The sequence below is a fragment of the Crocuta crocuta genome, unplaced genomic scaffold (assembly GCF_008692635.1).
Source record: "Crocuta crocuta isolate KB4526 unplaced genomic scaffold, BGI_CrCroc_1.0 scaffold32, whole genome shotgun sequence".
Classification (NCBI taxonomy): Eukaryota; Metazoa; Chordata; class Mammalia; order Carnivora; family Hyaenidae; genus Crocuta; species Crocuta crocuta.
In genome coordinates, this window is record NW_027529424.1 from 991,004 (window position 1) to 1,012,475 (window position 21,472).

The 21,472-nt window shown below is 41.6% G+C and overlaps 1 protein-coding gene across 5 annotated transcripts in view; it reads left to right on the plus strand.

The window, feature by feature from the left end:
• Positions 1–21,472, plus strand: part of DCLRE1C (DNA cross-link repair 1C) — a 38,606-nt gene that overhangs the window by 10,088 nt on the left and 7,046 nt on the right. For 3 of the 5 annotated variants that reach the window (XM_077758443.1, XM_077758448.1, XM_077758445.1), the window contains 10 exons: positions 811–870; positions 3,486–3,541; positions 4,082–4,183; positions 4,576–4,648; positions 4,834–4,974; positions 8,451–8,552; positions 10,614–10,750; positions 11,267–11,321; positions 15,522–15,610; positions 16,321–16,415. In XM_077758443.1, coding sequence (XP_077614569.1) covers positions 811–870; positions 3,486–3,541; positions 4,082–4,183; positions 4,576–4,648; positions 4,834–4,974; positions 8,451–8,552; positions 10,614–10,750; positions 11,267–11,321; positions 15,522–15,610; positions 16,321–16,415 — 910 coding nt within the window. The remainder of the gene's footprint in view (positions 1–810; positions 871–3,485; positions 3,542–4,081; positions 4,184–4,575; positions 4,649–4,833; positions 4,975–8,450; positions 8,553–10,613; positions 10,751–11,266; positions 11,322–15,521; positions 15,611–16,320; positions 16,416–21,472) is intronic. The other 2 variants (XM_077758447.1, XM_077758446.1) reach the window with 1 other exon arrangement.

Below are 21,472 nucleotides of genomic sequence, written 5' to 3' on the forward strand. Positions count from 1 at the left end.
AACTGAATCTGACAGTAGTAAACAATAGTGCCTTGTGGACACAGTGTTTGTTCCAGAATGCAAGGACATTCTTAACATCTGAGTCTCCGTTGCTGTAAGTTTTATGAAAAATTAGGTTACTTCGTTTGTCAGCTTCTTACTGAATGCCTCTCGTGCTAGTTGCTGTTCTGGTAAACTGTGCAAGGGCACCGTGGGGCCCTCTGCTCTCTGGATTAGGCCAACACCTCCTGGACTGACCCAGGCTGTGTTTGCCAGCATGAAACCTAAACACGCAGAGCACGTGACCGCGTGTTTTACAAAGACTCAAGTTCATAGGAAGTGGGGAGCGGGAGTAGAGGGGTGGAGAGGTGAAAGGAGAACAGTTGAATTCTTTCTTTTTTTTTTAAAATTTTTATTTTTAATGTTTGTTTATTTTTGAGAGAGAGAGAAAGACAGAGAGTGAGTAGAGAAGGGATAGAGAGAGAGGGAGACACAGAATCCAAAGCAGGCTCCAGGCTCTGAGCTGTCAGCACAGGGAGAACAGTTGAATTCATGGAAACAGAATTGCTGGGTCAAAGGATATTTAGGGTATGTAAGTTTATAAGGCATTTAATCCGAGTTGCCACGTGAGCCATGAGAAAGGCAGTGCTTTTGCTCGGTCATGTTTCCAATCTGTTAAAACATTTCGTATAGTGAAAAAAATCAGAAAATTGTTATGTAGGCTTAGGAACTTCTTCTCTTTGTCCCTGTTTTGTGTTTGAGATGTCAGAGGTACATAAAGCCCTGAAAAACTGTGTGTGATGATGTCTATGTGACCTCTTATTTTAATAGATATCAATTGAAGTTGAAACTCCTACCCAGATATCGTTAGTCGATGAAGCGTCAGGTGAGGTAAGTATATATTAAATACAATTTTAAAAAGTATTGAGTGATAAAATGATTATCTTCCTCTGTGATTTCAAATGTTCATTTAACTGTAAATAAAACTTATAGTAATCAAATGAGTTTGTAGGGGGAAAAGTTTGTGATGCGTTTATCTTCTCCATCCTAAGGGTTGGACATGACTTCTGTCCAAGTTGCTCCTTTCTAGTGGTACCTGTCAGTGGTGAAGACTCCAAGTTGTTGATATTACTGTGTGGTGTCATGGTCACATTTATGAAGTTGATTATAATATTCAGGACATAAAATGGTGCTTAATGCTTTTGTAGAAAATTTATGTATATTGTGATTTTTTTTTCCTGAATCATTTTCTTATTTAAGAAAGAGACACTGTCCAAGTGGACTCAATGAACTTTTGTCCTTAAATTTAGAAGCAGGTACTTTGGGGTTGTGAATGTATTGTTTTAATAATAAGCAGGACTATGGACCTACTATTTATTTATTCATTTATTGACATGCGTGTGGGAGAGGCAGAGAGATAGGCAGAGGGAGACACAGTGCCAAGCAGGCCTCCACACTGTCAGCATGGAGCCCAGTCTGGGGCTCAATCCCACACACTGCAAGATCATGACCTGAGCTGAAATCAAGAGTCGACGCTTTGGGGCGGCTGGGTGGCTTAGTTGATTAAGCATCTGACTTTTGGTTTCAGCTCAGATTATGGTCTTGAGATTCATAGGTTCAAGCCCGACATTGGGCTCTGTGCTGAAAGTGCGGAGCCTGCTTGGGATTCTCTCTCTCTCGACCCCTCCCCCACTTGCTCTCTGTCCCTCTCTCAAAAAATAAACAAAAAAATTTTTTAAAAAGTCAGCACTCAACTGACTGAGCCACCCAGATGCCACACTTTTATTTATTTATTTATTTATTTATTTATTTATTTATTTATTTATTTATGTGTTTTACCTCAAATTATCCCTAGGGTTGGGAGGTATTTTCCTGTTTCATGGAAACTCTAGTTAATATTCATCCCATGGCCTGGGTGTGACTGCTTTGGTCACACGTGGAGCCCCGTGGGGTGTCTGTTGTGTCACTACCATCAGGCAGAGGGGGACTTCTCACATTTCCTCTCTGGAGGAGATCAGGCGTGTAAAGTAGTCCTCACTGAATTGCTGCCCGAGGGAGGACTATATGCGACTTAGAAGTCACCAAGATGTATTTCCTTTCTCCGGTTGAAAGGGAGGGAAAAAGGGAAGCCTGAAGGTTCCTAACGGAACTCAGGTCGCTAACGCTTTTCGGAGACTCCTCTAATTGCCTTGCCCCATCAGCAGGTGAGAGGCCTCCTCAAAACTGGGCACCGGACAGCAGGCAGCTGTCGCTGACCTGAGTCTTACTGTCCCGCTCTGGTCCTTCGTTTCCTCTTGTGCGCTGTGGCTTTGGGTGTTGTGTCTCCAGTACTTAGCCCAGGACCGTGCTTTAAAGGAGCCACCAGAGTAGATGACGGTAGACTTCCGGGACAACTTGCCCCTATCACGTGGTGAGCCCGGGTGCCCTAATAGGACAGAAGATCCACACCGTACGACGGTGACCAGGGGCCAGGCTACAGCAGGCTTTTTCTTTTCTTTCCTTTTCTTTTGTACCTTAATAATAGCTTCATTGAGATATAATTCATATATCTCAATAATTCATATGTAAAACCATACAATTTACTGGCTTCTGTTTTTGTTTTTTAAGAAGATAGAAGTTTATTACTTTTTTTTTAAGTTTATTTATTTTGAAAGAGAGAGAGAGAGAGAGCGCGCGAGTAGGGGAGGAGGGGCAGACAGAGAGGGAGAGAGAGAATCCCCAGCAGGCACCGTACTGTCAGTGAAGAGCCAGACACCAAGCTTGATCCCACAAACCGCGAGATCATGATCTGAGCCGAAATCAAGAGTTGGACCCTTAACGGACTGAGCCACCCAGGCGCCCGTCACCGGCTTTCAGTGAGTTGTGTACGCATCACAGAGTTGTGTATTCATCACCACAATCAATTTTAGAAAGGAATCCCTGTCCCCGTTAGCAGTCATTCCCTGTTTCTCCTGCCCCCAGCCCACGGCAACCACTACTCTAAGCCTGTTGGACTTGCCGAATCTGGACATTTCATATGAATGGAATTGCACAACGTGTGCTCTTGTGGTCCTGTGGGACTCCCTTCTTTCACTCTGCATGATGGTTTCCGGGTTGGCCCATGCTGTAGGATCAGTACTCCATCTCTCTTTGTGGTCAAATAATACTCCATTGTAGGGATAGACCACGTTTGGATTATTTACTCATCAGTTGATCAACATTCAGTTTCTTTCTACTCTTTGGCCAGGATGGATTCATGCATAGGCTTTCGCACGGATGTAACTTTTCATTTCTCTCGTGTGTGTACTTGAGAGTGGAATTGCTGGGTCATCGTATCACCGTGTGTTCAACTGTCATTTTGTGGGCAACGATTCTGCTCGTGTCCAGAATTTGGTGCATGAGGAAATCAGAAAAGGCATACCATGTTCTTGAGAAGTACTTGAATATATTCTATTAAAGAGGGCTTTTTTAGGCTGGGTCCTAATGCTAACTTCTGTTATTATTTTTTTTCTTTATTTTCTTTTTAGAAGGAAGAGATTGTTGTGACTCTCTTACCAGCTGGTCATTGTCCAGGATCAGTTATGTAAGGGGGCTCATCTACTTCACCATTTTATTTAACGTAGACATGTGTTGTATTTATGGAAATAAATTTTTAGGGTCCAGAAAATAGTATGCATAAGGAGGTTTCTTGAGTTCTTTAATACGTAGATGGCAATTTCTTTAGTCTTTGTTTCCAAATTGAACGTGGGGGACTGAAGCAAAGATGGAGTTTGAAATGTGGCTTTCTTATAATGGAAGTCTCAGTGGCCATTTCTCCGTTGACTTTGCATTTTCCTATCACATGGATTTTTCTCTCTGTGTGCAGGAATGATCTCCTGTAGTTGAGAGTGCTAACATAGTTCAGAGGATTTCTATTGCCACTGCAGTAGTATTCCGGCATGTTCTTTTCTCCTACCCCAGGGAAAAGGAGGCAGCTGAGTGCCTGGTGTGGTTTAGAGCTACTGACATCCCATTAACCCTGTATCAGAGGTGGCTATGTGTGGCAGGAAACGTTTGCTGTGTATTTGCTTTATTAGGATTTTGTATGAGACTTAGACGTCACCAAGATGTATTTCCTTCTCAGGTTTTTATTTCAGGGCAGTAACGGAACGGTCTTGTACACAGGAGACTTCCGATTGGCACAGGGGGAAGCTGCCAGAATGGAGCTTCTGCATTCCGGGGGCAGGTACTGGGCTTCACGTAATCCTTGTATGACTGAACCATCTGCTGGGTCGTAGTGCTTACCCTGTCCCCCCCAACGCAAGCCTGTGTTTCCATTAGAAATCGAAGTTTATTATAATATGTGTCACAGTGAAGCAAAGTTTTCTTCTTCAAGTGGGATGATGGTAACATTCTGTGTGCTGGTTGGGCTCATTCTTATGTGAACTTGTCAACATTCATTGACCCTTACATACAAAATCTGTGTATTGTGCGGAAATCATTTCCCAACAAAATTGATTTAACAGAAAAATTGCAAGTGGAATGGGACACCCTATAAAACAACTGAGAATTTAAACTTTACATGTATTTTATTTCACAATGGATGGTTAATACGAATTGTTGTTGCGGTTTTTCCAGAGTGAAAGACATCCAGAGTGTATACCTAGATACTACTTTCTGCGATCCGAAATTCTATCAGATTCCCAGTCGAGTAAGTCACGCTGGAGAAGTGGGGCTGTGACTGGGCTGTGGCCGTCATTTCTAGTAGGAAGTTTGTAGAATAACAAGTCAGATCATAATCGTCCCCATCGGCCTTAATATCTGTGACTGTCGGGAATGGAAAGGGCAAGCAATGCTCTTAAAAGTGTCCAATGCCTTTTAACAATCCCCGCCCAGGAGGAGTGTCTGAGCGGAATATTGGAGCTGGTTCGAAGCTGGATCACACGGAGTCCGCACCATGTCGTGTGGCTGAACTGCAAGGCAGCTTACGGGTACGAGTATCTGTTCACCCACCTGAGCGAAGAATTTGGAGTCCAGGTACGGTGACTCTTTCTTTTCTGGTGTTCCTTCCATCCTGCCAGCCTCTCTTCTCCTCCCCCAGAGGGCGAGCTCAGTAGCAGAGGGAAGCAGCCTGTCCCAGGGCATGTGCGGCGCAGGCTGGAAGCCCCCATGAAGTAAGATGTCACCTCTGTTTGTCTACCTCCTTACATGCGAGCCCACGGCAGCCCAGGTGGCGGAGAAGAGCCCGTAGAGGAAGTTTTTTGTTTGTTTGTTTTTCAGAACCATGGGTCACAGAATAAATTTAGTGATTGTGACCAGCATTGAAAAAAACTTGGGGAGCATCTGGGTGGCTCAGTCGGTTAAGCTTCTGATGTCGGCTCAGGTCGTGATCGTGGTTTGTGGGCGGGCTCTGTGCTGACAGCTCAGAGCCTGGAGCCTGCTTCGGATTCTGTGTGTTCCTCTCTCTCTGACCCTTCCCCGTTCTCTCTCTGTTCCTCTCTCTCTCTATCAAAAATAAACATTAAAAAAAAAGCCTCAAACTAGAAAGTATCTGAGTCTGTTGCTTACAGAGTGATCATTGCTTTGTGACAGTTTGTGTAGGCAATCACACACGCACATTTATGTACACATATGTTGTGTGTATTGGGTGGCCCTGGGAAATCTATTTCTTACTGGGGGTCATGGTCAAGGTGTGCGAAAACCACTGGCTTAGAGTCCCGAACCCTGTGGATGGACCTGTATCAGATGAGGCTGGCAAGGAGTTTTTGCCTGGCCCCTTGCAGGTGGTTCTGTGTGCCGGGCCCTGGGACTCAGCAGAGCGGGGGTCGGGGGTGGGGGGAGGGGAGGCCTGGGTGTNCAAGTAGGCTCTGCACTGTCAGCGCAGAGCCCAATGCAGGGCTCGAACTCACAAACCGTGAGATCATGAGCTGAGCCAAAGTCATTTGCTTAACGGACTGAGCCGCCCAGGCGCCCTGGCTAGTTGGACATTGAAGTTCCCCTTCGTTTTGGACCTTGTAACATGGATCCCGCAGTTGATAAATGTGTGCCAAGAACTTAATTATACAGAGTAATTCAGTAAAATAAAAAAGATCGAGCTTTTCTGCGTTTGAGATGTAAAAAATTCCTCCCTCCCTCCCTTTATATGTCTTGACTCCCTTAGTCCTTTTTTCCTTAATTTGTCCTTCCTTACACCCTTTGGTCCAAATATATTGGCGTAAAGTTGCCAATTCTCCATTTTGGGAAGGATTTGTTTTCATTTTGAGGTTGTCATTCCTGTTGTTTTGGTGTTAAAAGGCCTTTCATATTAATGTTTATTTTTGAGAGAGACAGACAGACAGAGGAGGAGGGGCAGAGAGAGGGAAACAGAATCTGAAGCAGGCTCCTAGCTGAGCTGTCAGCAGAGAGCTTAATGTGGGGCTCGAACCCACAGACTGTGAGATCATGACCTGAGCCAAAGTCCGACACCTAGCTGACTGAGCCACCCGGGCTTCCCGGCTTTTTAAATTAAAAGCACAGTGATTAGGCTGTGTGTGCGCGTGCACACACTTCCCTGTATTATCTGCCCTGTTTCCTCATGTCCTCTCTTGGCCAAATACAAAGATGGCAGCCACTTCTCACTCCCAGATTTGTCTTGTACATTTTCGTGCGTGTGAAATGGGGAAGGCAGGACGCTTCTGGTCAGGAGGCTGGGGAGGGGCCCGGGAAGGGGGGGAGAGTGGCCTCTGGTGGTGACCTGGTAACCGCAGAGCCACCTGGAGTGAGCCCCCTCTTAGGCCCCTTAATCCCGCTGTAGGGGACAGGGGACGCAAACAGTTTCAGATCAGGAATTTAAAAGGGGGCAACAGGGAGGCCTCAGAGATGATCTGTGGCAACTTTTTCAGGCTCTTTTATTTTTGTGGAAGAACGAAGTTTCTGTATCTCCCTCTGTACATCTCAAAATTTACCCCATTTTCTCTCTTTCGTAGCTAGTCCAGAAAAGCAAATTTGTTGTCACTTCTTGTTAGTCATTAGCAAACAGGGAGGGAGCAGAACAGGCCACAGGATAAGTAAGCAGTTGTGCTTGGATTCCTTCTTATACTTGTCTTGGTGTTAATTACCAGCGCGGTTTGACATGATCCTAATCTGTTGTTAATCAGACTTCAAAATGAGAATCCTGCTTATTTCTGCCATTTTGTAGTCCTAACACCAATTTAGGTACATGTTACGTACTTTGAAGCAGAGAATTTTTAAAAATCTTTGTTTACTTATTTAGAGAGAGTGTGGGCGAAGAAAAGAGAGAGGGAGACAGAATCCCAAGCAGGCTCTGCAGTTTCAGGGCCCAGAGCCTGACGCAGGGCAGGGCTCGAACTCAAAAGCCGTGAGATCATGACCTGAGCTGAAATCGGGAGTCAGCACCTCACCCACCGAGCCACCCAGACACCCCTGTAGAAGAGACTCTTTTAAGAAAAACTGACACATTGGTTTAACAATTTAAAACAATAAAGGCTGCCTTAAAATTCTACAGGTGGCTAAAAGTTTTTTGTTTTTCTGCATCTGCCCCTCCCCCTCTTAATGCAGTAAAGGGGTGTGTGGTGAGAAGCTTCTGGGTGTCCGCTTCCTACTCCAGCTGTGCTCCCCCCCCAACTGCCCTTCCTCACGATGCCAGGAATGTGTCTTCACAAGTGATTCTTCTTTTCATCTGCTGTGTTCACTGCTCTATACCCAATATTTAGAATAAAGCTTGACACGTAGTAGGTGTATAATAAGTATTATTTGAAGGACCCTTGATGGACTGAAGGACAGTAGAGTTGACCCTGAACAACACAGGTTTGAACTGCACAGGTCCATTTTTACGTGGGTTTTCTTTGGTCAGTGTAGTATTGTATCCTGAACAGTAACAGCTGGTGACAGATGGTAGCTAGACTTGTGAACGTGGCATAATGCACAGACTGAGAGAGTTGTGCCCTCACGTTGTATACCTGAAACTCACGTAACACTGTGTGTCAATTACACTTCGATAGAAGAATACAGTGCGGTACTCTAATGGTATTTTCTCTTTCTTACATTTTCTGAATAGTGTTCTCTTCTCTAGCTTGCTTTATTGTAAGATACAGTATGTGGTACACATACAGAATATGTGCTAATGGGCTGTTTATGTTGTTGGTAAGGCTAGTTAAGTTTTTGGGAAGTAGAAAGTTGGGTGGGTTTTTGACCATGGGGGTCGGCACCCCAACCCCCGCGTTGTTCGAGGTCGGTTGCATCAGCATGATTCGGTGAGGTCCACCAGCTGGGTCTCCATGACTTCTTATTACCGCTCCCAATGGGCACTAACACTGACTGGTGCAAATATGATGTTTGCCCTTTGTCTGCTACGTCCTGACAGGATACCAACGTGCACTGCAATAGCCAAAAACTAGGTTTCAGGAAAGAAGAGAGAGTTTGCTAAGTGAATGATTTGCCCTAGTGACCCTTGAGCAACTTCTTTATAGGAAACACCACTCAAACAGTACGCCCATCTGTGTTATCTTCCTCAGGTTCATGTGGACAAACTAGACATGTTTAGGAACATGCCCGACATTCTTCACCACCTCACGACAGACCGGAGCACGCAGATCCACGCCTGCCGCCATCCGAAGGTACGGGGTAAACCGTGTTTCCTGGAGTTGGTGTCGCGCAGGCAAGGCAGAATTTTAGGTCCAGAGGGAACCCCTGAAATCCCATTTTCTAGGCCCATCAGTTTACACCTGTGAAAACTGAGGTGGAGACCTGACGGCGTTAGCCCGAGCCCGTGAAGGGAGGCGTTCCTGTGCTCCTCGCCCTGAGCCACATGAGAGCAGACAGACACAGACCCCCAGGCTTCTTCATGAAATACACCCAGACACATTTGATACATATTTATTTGTAATGAGTTATGTAGTGACTACCATATTTATCATGAAATTAATAATATGTTAGCGCTTCTGGTTTAAGGAAACATTTATAATCCATTGTTATTTGTTTGAGACCCATGACCTATTTGTAAACTACTTTTCTTCTACTTATTTGAGATTTAGCTATTTATAGCTAGATATAACTTTGTTTCAGATTTCTAGATAGTTCTCTCTTGCTGGCCCAATTTCAAATGAGCATTTCTAGGTTTTTGCAAGTCATTCATAATTCATTTTTGAATGCTGCCCTAGAACTCCAGCTTCACTTATTAAAACCCCTTCTGTTATTAAGTGTCATGTATTAAATTTTGGATTTGCCTTTAACATTTTTTTTTCATTTCACTGTGTATAGTCATTCAGCATCACAAATAGTAAATCTTGACCTTATAAACAGGGATTTGCATCATCATAATTTTCCCCTAAAATTTAAAATATCTGAGCATTCGAATGCTGAGAAATTTTCATTTTAGTGAACACTGCGTTTATATATTTAGATTCTCATGGTGGTGGTACTATTGGCTCCATTGCCCAAAAACCTAAAGTAAACTTGCTCAGCCCTAAAGTAAAGCATAATTAAAAAAATAAATAAAGAATTCTTATCTACAGCATGGAATATTCTACTTCAGACCACTCTAGGATAGCTACAAGGTAAGAGATTATTTTGATGATTGGTAAGCTGCATATTATAACTCGAGTCATCAATTTATTTCATTCTTTTATTTGTGTGCCTACACACACGCTCCTTGAATTCATGGATTGATCAAAATCATGTACATACAGAATAGCAGCTACTTTGTCCCTTTTTTTTTAATTATTAAGTTTATTTATTTTTTGAGAGAGAGTGCACAGGGGAGGGGCAGAGAGAGGAGAGACTCCACATTGTCAGAGCGGAGCCTGATGCGTGGCTCGAACTCACCAACTGTGAGATCATGACGTGAGCCGAAATAGAGTGTCAGATGCTTAATAAACTGACCCACCTTGGTGCCCCTGTTTTGTCCCTTTTCTGTTGGACTTGTAGCCTCTGGTCCTCACAAACCCCGTACTGGCAGATTTTTCTTTCCTTTGAGTTTTCTTGCATCCCATGACGTAGCTAAATTGGCCATGGTCACTCCTGCCCGTCCCGCGTGGCTACCTGCCTTGAAACACTCCTTCTAGAGGTTTAGTTCTTAGGTTGCGCGGCCTCAGGAGTCCTGCTCACGGCTCGCAGCTCGCGGAGCCCCAGCACACCCCTCCGCAGCCCCCCTCCTCATCGGGACCCGCACCAAAGGCCCCCGATGACATTCGGTTTGCGCCGAGTGCTCATGGTTTTGCAGGACCCCTAAGCGTGATGTCTTTGGGAAAACAGTCCCATTGTTTTTTAGCCTTTTTTTTGCTTTATTCTGTAACTGTATTTTGAAAAAATTGGATGATCGGTAGCCCATATGCACACTTCCCTGGTTGTTTAGTACTGTCCTGTTTTTAGCCTGTGGAGCCCTGCATCCCTGGCAGAGGTCACGATGTGTGGTGCCGTTACTGTGGCCGCATTCGTCTCAGGTGTAGATCAAGTCTTCCGAGTTTTGCTTTTCTTTCAGGACATTGATATTCTGGAAGAGTCCAGGCCAGGTGTTTTCCAGAATGTTCCTGAACTTGGAATTATCTCATTATCCCCTCACATCTGCGTTTTTATTTCATGTCTGTAAACTTATCACAGCATTTGTTTTTGAGGCCCTGCCTTCTAAGAGATTTGTTGAAAATGTGGAATTGTTTTTTGGTTTTTGAAATCTTTTGTAGGCAGAAGAATATTTTCATTGGAATAAATTACCCTGTGGAAATACTTCCAAAAATAGAATTCCACTCCACATAATCAGCATTAAGCCATCCACTATGTGGTTCGGAGAAAGGACCAGAAAAGCAAGTGTAATTGTGAGGTAAGAAAGCAATGTCATAGGTCTTTTGAGAGAAACCTTGCTTTTGAGGCAAATTATGTGATTTATTTTAAAGGCAAATCTAGCCTAACCCAAAGAGGGGGATGTATTATAATGGTGGGAAATAACTTCTGAAATTTAAACGCTAAAGAAGTTCTGCTTCCAAACCTGTCTACTGGCTAATTTTGCTGAGGGCTGCTCCAATTGGGTGGCACGTGAGTGAAGGCATCTTGCTTGGCAGGGAGTGAGCTGACCTCGTGGGGAGTTAGAAGCCATTGGTGGAGGTGAGGAGCATCATAATGATCACCATATTGTAGCAACACTTCCTTAATACTGGGTGTTCAGGATGTCCACGGATCTTTATATTTCTGGACAGAGGACCCTCTTGTCCCAGGGAGAAACCCTTGATTATAGAGTGATTTCATACCGGAAGAGCAAGAGATGGGAAGGCATGGAATTTAGGACGGAGCTTAGTTTTGATAGAAGACCTTTAAACTTGGCGTTTTCCTTTCCTTTTAGGACTGGAGAGAGTTCCTACAGAGCTTGTTTTTCTTTTCATTCATCCTACAGTGAGGTAAGCGGACCCCAAGTGCTCAGAACTCCACTGCCAACTGCTTCGGCAGCATTCGTGGTGGATGGCGGCAGCCTCCTTGGCTGCCAGGGGCTTCTCTTCTTCTTCTTTTTTTTTTTTTTTAATGTTTTTTTTTTATTTATTTCTAGGAGAGAGAGAGAGACAGCGTGAGCAGGGGAGGGTCAGAGAGAGAGGGAGTCACAGACTGAAACAGGCTCCAGGCTCTGAGCTGGCAGTCAGCACAGAGCCCGATGCGGGGCCCGAACCCACGAACCGCGAGATCATGACCTAAGCGAAAGTCGGACGCCCAACCGACTAAGCCACCCAGGCGCCCCGGGGCGTCTCTTCTTCTATTGCTTAAAGATTTGTTGTGGCTTTTCCGAAAGAGATTTAGGGAAGATACCTCAGTAGATGAGCTGTGTTTACTGAGTACAAAGGAGATTGCTATTGGCACCGTTGTCAGCCTAAACATGGAAGAATTTGTATGATTAAGGTTTTCTTCCTGTCTGGCTTCCTGCATGTATTTTAACTTCCCCACTTCAGTTGTTCTGTTCAGTCGTCCTAAGGGATCATAAATTTTTTTTTAAAGTTAAAAATTTATTTATTTATAAAGAGGATCATAAATGCTATGCAAAGGAGCACTATAGATAAAACTTCATTATAGGCAGCCTTAAGGTGCTGTGTAGAGTTTTGGTCTCTTCTAAAAGCTATTTAAAAAATAGTCCTGCATATTCAGCAATGGGGAAGAATTAAAGTGACTGAGATAAAAAGCTTGTCCTTAAGAAGGATAAATACTATCTTAGAATGACTCAGTTGAAGAAGGCCTATTAAAGGGTTTTGTTAGGATCCTCTTTATATAGGAAATTGACCTACTGCAGTGGAACATGATATGTGATTTATTTGCAGACTCCTCACGCACCTTCCAAAGTAAATGCTAGCGTCTTCTAAGTGTTGAGTTTTAGTAATTTCATATATGCATTGGAGAAAGACGTATAGAAAAGTAGACTTTGAATGACACTTTAAGTCACATATAATTTTAGTTTGAGGTTTCAGCACTTGAAAATTGATTTCTCTGATAACTATTATGTTTGTATTGGGGTACGCAGATACAGCACTGCACCAGTGAGCTGTGGATGTGTTAATGATTTAAACAGGTGGATTCTTCCAGAGCTCCAGGGAGTGGCATTCTTACCAAGTCTGCTATAGTATTGTAAATGACTAGCATATTATCAAAACATCACAGGGATATCTCTTTTAAGTATCTGACCTTAACTTTCAGGTGCAAATAGGTTATCTGAGAGCAGCTTGGAAGGAATTCCCTGTGATGGTGGATTTTAGTTAATGTGTTCTTCCTCATTTTATCCTCAAGTCTCACGTTGTCGTCAAGAGCCCCATCCTGGGGACTTGCTTTTGGTCTGGCATTGGGCTCAGCATCAGGGTCCCTTCCTGTCCATGCCTCAGTGGCCTGTATCCTTGCTGTCTCAGCCACGGGGCAGGCGTCTCGTCAGGGAAGAGTTTAAGCCTTACTTCTCACTCAGGGCTACGTCTGGCCCCCTTCACTCCTTCAGTGTAGTTGTAGCAGCCAACCTGGGAAGCATAAGCCTACCTGGGATTTGATGCAATTACTTTCCAATAAGGAGGTATTTCCCTGGTGCGTAAGCAGAGACATGAAGCGGGTGAGTGCCCTCGTCCCTGTGCTCGCCCTGGGTCAGCACCAGCCATCACACACAGTGGAGGGTTGCTGTGAGCTCTGCGGCGGCGGGGAGACCCGCTTTCCCGAAAACTCTCCTCATAGGCCTAGATCCTAAGTATAGATCGTGTTGAACTAGATTTATAAACATAAATAGTAGATTTAAGGATCATTTCCCGTCAGTTTTTTTTCCTAAACACAGCTGATGCCTCTTATTCGTGGATTCTTTATTTCCAGTTCGCCTATTCACTAAAATTTGTTTGTGACCCTGAATTAATAGTCGCAGCGCTGCGTGGCTGTTCGCAGACACGTCCAGCAGAGCAGTGGGCAATGGGGGTCACGACACGCATATTCCCAATTTCGGAACTGGGTTGTGCTCCCCCTCTCCGCTCAGCTCAGGGCATACAGGTGTCCTTTTGCAGTTGGTTTAGCGCTGCATTTAACACATTTCTCTGCCTTTTGCTGGCCATTTTGCTGGTTAGAACAGCCCCCAAGTGCGGGGCTGAGGTGCTGTGGAGCCTTTGTAAGCGAGCGCAGAGGCTGGGCTGTGCCTTGTGGAGAAAAAAAACGTGTTCGATAAGCTTTGTTCAGACAGGAGTTATGGTGCTGTTGGCTGTGAGTTCAGTAGTAATGAATCAACAGTACGAATTAAATAGGTGTCTTTAAACAGAAACACACAGCAAACAAGGTGACGCATTGATGGGCTGACAGAAACAGTGACCAGAAGTTCACTGGAACCTTGTCTTTTCCTCAGGAGCAGGGGATCAGTGTTGGCTAATTCTAAAATTTTGTAAGTGCACTTATTTATTTTGAGAGAGAAAGAAGAGTGAGAGAGCATGGGGGAAGGGCAGAGGGGGAGAGTCTCAAGCAGGCTCTGCACTGTCAGCACACAGCCCGATGTGGGGCTGGAACCCATGAACTGTGAGATCATGACCTGAGCCACAGTTGGATGCTTCACTTGTTGAGCCACCCAGGCGCCCCTAATGTTTGCTAATTCTAGACCCCTAGGACGTAACCCCTGCAGATAATGAAAACGGACTGTGTGTGTGAATGGTTTTAAGGCAGGCATCTGATGTGAGGAGATCAGCTTGTACAAGTGACAGGGTGCCCCTCTGGTGTGTGTCTCCTGTGGCCACTTCATTTCTAAGTAGAAGTGAATCATTTCTGGTATAGGTTGACCTTACTTTCTTTACGCCTATTCCCTTCACAAGCCTCAGATTTCTTCCAGCCTCAGCTTTGAATGGATTATACAAATCATAAAAGTTGCGGACGGGTGAATAATAGTTCTGTTTGCATGCCTGCTCTGAAAGTTCAGGAGAATTTGGTTATGAAAAGTATGTGAAGAATGAATGGGTCTTCTTGTTTTCCTCTCCTGTTTTCAAAAAGGTAGCCACTTTAATATGGAGTTATTGATAATTCCTAGTTTCCTACCTCCTTTGATTTGGCCCTTTATTTGAAAAAGTCAGTTCTGGGGCACCTGGGTGGCTCAGTTAAGCGTCTGACTTCAGCTTAGGTCATGATCTCACAGTTCATGGGTTCGAGTCCTGTGACAGGCTCTGTGCTGACAGCTTGGAGCCTGGAGCCTGCTTGGGATTGTGTGTGTGTGTGTTTGTGTGTGTGTGTGTGTGTCTCAAAAATAAATAAACATTCAAACAATTTAAATTAAGAAAAAGAAAAGCTGGCTTCTAATGATTACTTAGAACTCAGTCTCCCGATTTGCAGAAGGGAATAAAAACATTTGTGTTGTGATTATAATTTTTGTAATGGATAGTTTTATTGAATGTTAAATATATGCCAGGTACTAGGCCAAGCGCTTTACAGGCGTTATCTCATTTATACTTTTAGATGAAGACCCTAATACTTAGGGACTTAGGTAATTTAACCAAGATCACAAGGTCACCAAGATCTATTAAGTGACAAAGCTGGAACTCGTCCCAGAGTTTCTGTTTAGCATTCTGAAAATCAAGGTATTTGTGAAATTTTTGCATGCGCTTGTCCTCTAGATTAGAGAAAACCATACAACAAATCAAGCATCCTGGAAGATGCAATTTTCTTTGTTGGGGAAAAGAAATGTAATTCTAAGGCTTTGCTTTTTTGTGCATATTAAATACTCTGCTTAATTCTAACTTACTTGAAAGGAATTTGTTAATTACAGGTGATTTTCTTAGACAAAGAAACTAATGTAATTTAAAGAAACAGAATCTTTGCGTTCCATTAATCAGTGATTCTTAGTCCTTTTTGTGGAACAGAATCACCTGAAGAACACTTAAATATCCTGAATCCCAGGCCCCAGTGTAGCTCAGTATTAAAAGGAATTTTGGGCGTGGGGCCTGAGCGTTGGAGATTTCCTCTTCCTGAGGGGTCCCTGGGTGATCCCCACGTGCAGCTAGTGGTGAGACACACACCATGAGAAAGTCCTGCTGTCCTTTCTCCTGGCCTCCCTTTTGTTTGCTTCCGTAACCCACGTTTTTCGCTACAGAGATAATAGGTCCATTTTATTTTCCTTCTTCTAGGTTAAAGACTTCTTGAGCTACATCTCTCCTGTGAATGTGTATCCAAATGTCATTCCAATAGGTGCAACTATGGATAAGGTTGTAGAAATGTGAGTAGTTGCTACTTGCGGAACTTGTGTTGTTGAACACGATGGCTGCAGAGGAGTTTCGGGCCTGAGAACAGGGGCAAGGATGGAAGATGGATGTGGCTGTAAATACGTGTCTGGTTGGGAGCATGATGGCTTTCTTCCAGTGGGCATGTTGCAGATAATCCTAAAGGCTACTGGGAATCTGGCATAAGGGCGCAGCTGGCACTGAGGCCCTCAAGAAAGGGCAGGCTGTCCTCAAGTCTTATTTACAGTCTTGTATTGTATCATCACTGTGCCTTAGCTTCCAACCTCTAGAATGAAGAGATCAAATTTATGAGATTTTTATGAGTTAGGTCAACCCCATTAAAAAAGGAAGAGTAATAAGCAGCTAGCTATATTGTATTCCCTGAATGCCAGTAGGTGTCACTGTTATTGTCTAATAGTCTTGCAGAATAGGGACCTGCTTTTCCGCAAAGCAAGAGCAAATACAGGAGTTTTGCTTTCCCTCGATCCTACAATTAGATAGCTATGTACCAGGTTGTATTTAAGTGCTTATATTTACAACTTAATTATAGTGAAGTGGTTTCATAATGATTAAACATGGCTTTTTGGTTTTTAAAAGTAGTTATATGTTTTTCCCCATGGCCAAGTTTGTATAATCTCTATAGATGATGCTTACATTTCCAGCAGCTTTCCCAACAGGAAAAATATAATATTCATATTCATTTCAGCTTAAAGCCTTTATGCCGATCTTCGCAAAGTACTGAGCCAAAGTATAAACCCCTTGGAAAACTGAAGAGAGCTAGAAAAACTCACCTAGACTCAGGTAAGAAAATAACCCTGGGTTCAGATGTGTGGGTTTCAAGGCTACTCTGGTCTGGTGAAAGCTGCATTGGGCAGGGGTGGGCCTGGGACCTGCTGTAACTCAGACTTGTCACCATGGTCTCAGGAAGTCCTTTGTCTTTCTCCAGCCTGGGAAATCCGGAGTCCGATCTCCTTCACAGGTTTAAAACGGGTGACAGAGAGAACTGTCGGGGCCTGTGCTTTCTGAAAGTAGGCCCTGTGGTTTGTATAGGCCACAGGGAGAGGCTGTGCTGTTAATCTTGGAGATTTCCTTAAAGATACTAGTAAATGCTGACAGTGGAAACTTTTCTGGCCATTTCCAACCAGATTGACCAGTAAGGCTTATACAAATGGGTTTTCTGTACTTTCCTACCCCTTTTCATTGCTACTTTAGTTTTCGAGTGAAGAACAGAGGTAACCTCTGAGGAATTCAGAATCTGAGATTCCAAACAAAGATCTGCTTTAGGCAGCCAGATTTTGTGGTTAGGATTCTGAGTTTGCATTGCTTTGGTGGAGAGTTAGTTACTGTACCATGTAGCTAATACAGACCAAACAGAGTAGATAACAGGACTATATTTATTAAACACCTACTGTATATGGCAGGTGTTATACTAGGTCTTTTATGTGTATTATAGCCAAACTTCAGCCTTCCAAGGGGTTTCTTCCCAATTTTATTAACAAGGAAATTGAAGTTTAGAGGTGAAGGAAATCCCCCAAGGTCCAGCCAGAAATAAGTGATGGGGCTGGGATTCCCCATCAGGTAATCCAGGCCTGTCTTTCCCATCTCCATTTCTGCATTTCCTCTCATTTAGAATCAAAACAAAAACATTTAGATCCAAATTCCAGGACCGATTCTAGAAAACTAGTTGTATTTTCAGATATTATATCTATCATGTACAGAATCTTCTAATCCTTCTCATATATAAACTTAATCGTAGGTTATTTTTTTTTAAAGCTTTACCGAGGTATAATTGATATACTATAAACTGCATGTTTAAGGGGTCCAATTTGATACTTTTACATATGCATATACTTGAGAAGCCATCACCATAATTAAGATCAGGAAAACAGCCATTACCCCTAAGTCTTCTTCTGCCACTTTGTAATTCTTCCCAGCTGTCCCCTACCCACTGCCGTCCTCTTCCATGCTAAGGCAACAACTGATCTGCTCTCTCTCACTGTACATTAGTTAGCATTTTTTAGAATTTTATATAAATAGAATTATACAATATGTCTGGCTCATTTCACTCAGCATATTTGAAATTCATTGATATTGTTGCATGTATCAGTAGTTTCTAATTTTTTATTGATGAGTAGTAGTCCACTGTGTGGATATACCACAATTTGCTGATCCATTCACCTCTTGTACATCTGGGTTGTTCCCAGTTTTTGGTGATTACAAATAAAAATAGAACATTCAAGTACAAATCTTTGTATGGGTATATGCTTTCACAGCTAGGGGTGGGTCATATGGTAGCCATATCCTTAAGAAATTGCCAAGTCATTTTCCAGAGTAGTTGGGCCATTTTCCATTCTTGCCAGTTCTCTTCTACTTTGTTGCCAGTATTTGGTGTGGGTAGACTTTCTAACTTTAGACATTCTAATGTGTGTGCAGTGGTATCACATGGCTTTAATTTGCATTTTTTCTAATGTCTAGTGAGGTTAAACATCTTTTAATGTTCTTATCTGCCATCCATGTAACTTTATTGGTGAAGTGTCTGTTTAAATCTTTATCCATTTTTTTAATTTGTTGCTTTTTTATTAGTGAGTCTTGAGTTTCTGGATGTAGATGCTTTATCAGTTACATGCTTTGCAAAACCTTCCTCCCAGTTTGTGGCATATCTTGCAGTCTCTTGGTAGTCTTTTGAAGAGCAGAAATTTTAAATATTTACTTTTTTTTTTTTTTTTGTATTGTAGCTAAGAACTCTTTGCCTGACTCAAGGTCACAAAGATTATTTTCTCCTCTGTTTTTTGGCAGAAGTTCTTGTAGTTTTAGTTTTTAGATTTAGGTCTGTGGTCCATTTTTGAATTATTTTTTGTACATGGTGCAAACTACGTATCCAAGGTTTTTTGGTGTTTGATTTTTTCCTACATATGGACATCCAGACACTGTAGAACCACTTGTTGAAAAGACTTATCTTTACTGAATCATCTTTATACTTTTTTTGAAAATTAATTGACAATATATATCAGGGTCTACTTCTGGACTTATTATTATGTTCCATGATCTCTGTCTTGACATTAGTACTGCCCTGTCTTGATTATGGTACCTTTATAAATTCTGAAGTTAAGTGATATAAGCTCTTGAACTACTTTGTTAGTTTTCAAAGCTGTTTTGGCTATTCCATGTCCTTCACATTTCCATATGAATTTTAGAATCAGCTTGCCGTTTGTACAGAAATGTCCCTGGAGGGAGTTTTGATTGGGATTCCATTAAATTTGGGAAAAATCGACATGTTAACAATATTGAGTCTTCAGATTCATGAACATGGTATCTCTCTCCATTTATGTAAATCTTTAGTTTTGCTCAGTGTTTGATAATTTTTATTGTATAGGTCTTATACAACTTTTGTTAGATTAATCCCTAGATATTTCACTTTTTGGATACTATTATACATTTTATTGCTTTTCAAATTTCAATTTGTTACATATAGAAATAGAATTGATATTTGTTATTTTGATCTTCTATCTTCCAACCTTGCTAACCTCACTTATTAGTTCTAGCGACTTTTTGGGTAGATTCTACTGGATTTATACATAGATTATCATAGTGTCTGTGAATATTGATAATTTTACAGTCTGAATGCTTTTATTTCTTATTTTTTATTTCTTATTCTTATTGACCTGGCTAGACTTCAACTACAAGTTTAATAGAAGTGGCAAAGGTTGATGTCACCATCTGGTTCTGTGGGGGGTGAGGAAAGCATTGATTTTTTTCACCCTTAAGTATGTTACCTGTGGGTTTTTCATTGATGTTTCTCATTAGATGGAGTAAGTCCATTCTATCAGTAGTATTCTGAGAGTTTTTTAATTGGGAATGGGTATTGGATTTTGTCGAATAACTTTTCCTTCATTTACTGAGATGATCATATAGTTTTCCTATTTTAGTCTGTTAATATGGTGAATTACAATGATTGATTTTCAAGTACTAAACCAACCTAGCATTTCTGGAACAAACCCCATTTGGTTGTGATGTATTATCCTTTTGAACTATTACTCAACTTGATTTCTTGAACTTGTGTTAAGAATTCTTTTCCTCTGTGTTAAGGAATGATATTAGTCTAAAGTTGCTTCATTTTTCATTCAGTACCTTTTGTGGTTTCAGTATCCAGATACTGTTGGCCTTATTGTGAAGTGTTCTTTTATACTCTTAATTTCTGGAACAGTTTATGAAGAATTAGCAGTATATCTTTCTTAAATGATAGGTAGAATTCACCAATGAAGCCATCTGGGCCAGGAGTTTTCTCTGCAGGAAGGTTTTTAACTACAAATTTAATTTGTTTAATAAGTATTCAGGTTAATTTTTCTTGAGTAAGCTTTAGTAATTTGTTATCTTTCAAGGAATTTGTCCATGTCGCCTAAGTTGAAATTTTTGGCACAAGCCTGTTCATAATTTTCCTTTGTTATCCTTTTAATATCTGCAGAACCTAATGCTATCAACTGTCTCACTCCTGACATGATTTGTGTCTTATTTTTTCTGGATCAGAGGTTTGCCAGTTTTACTGATCTCAAAAACCAGCTTTTTGCTTCACCGATTTTCTCTTTGTTGTGTTGTTTTCAATTTCAGTGATTTCCACTCTGATCTTTATTTCTTTCATCTGTTTACTTGATTTTTTAATTTCTTAATGTGGGAGCTGAGGTTATTGCTTTGAGATTTTTTCCCCCTTAATACAGGGGGAAATAATATTGTCTGTAATATTACCTCACAAATTTGACTTGTGTTTTCATTTTCACTCAATTCAAAATATTTTCTAATTTTTCTTTTGATTTCTTCTTTGCATGGATTATTTAGAATAAATATGTTACTGAGCTTCTGAATTTTGGAGGATTTTCCTGAGATAATTTTGTGATTGAATTTAATTTTGGGGTCAGAGAAAACACTGTTAGGATTTTGACTGAAATTTGAGGTCCAGAATAATGGTCTGTCTTGATAAATGTTTCACTGTACTTAAAAGAAATATATATACTGCTGTTGGGTGGAGTGGTGTACAAATATCAGGTAAAGTTGATTGATAATGTTCAAGTCTTCCATATCGTTGCTGATTTACTTGTTCTACTTTGCCCTGTGAATTACAGAAGTTGTTGAAATCTTCAGTTACAATTGTGGGTTTGTTATTCCTTGTAATGCTATCACTTTTTGCTTCATCAGTTTGAAGCACTGCTATCAGGTTCACACATGTTTAAGATTAAGTCCTCTTATATTTAGGAAATGACTCTTTATCCCTGGTAATAGTCTTACCTTTGAAATATACTTCATCAAATACTAATATAGCCATTAAACTTTCTTCTGACCAGTGTTAGTATGGTAGATCTTTTTTCATCTCTGTATTTTTAATTTGTCTTTATAATTAAGGTAGGTTTCTTACAGGCAGCATGTTGTTGGGTCTTGTTTTTTAATAGCCAATCTGGTAATTTTTGTCTTTTCACTGGAGTGCTCTAGGACCATTTATGCTTAATGTGATTCCTAATACGGTTAGGTTTAAATATACCATCTTGCCGTTTGTTCCTTCTGTTCTTTAGTTCTTCTCTGTCTCCCTTTGGATGGAGTAATGATGGATTACATTTAATTTGTTGGTTTATTGGCAGCAACTCTTTATTTTAGTGGTGTATAGTATACATCTTTAACCTACCAGAGTGAAATATTAAGACAGATATTATTCTAGTATTGTACAGTATAAGAAATTTAAGACAGTATGGACCTACCTCCTCCTTAGTCTCTGTAATTATGGTCATACATTTTATTGTTTAAAAACCCACAATACTTTTTTTTTTTTGCTTTAATCTGTCAGTTTTTTAAAGTTTTATTGCAGTATAATTTAT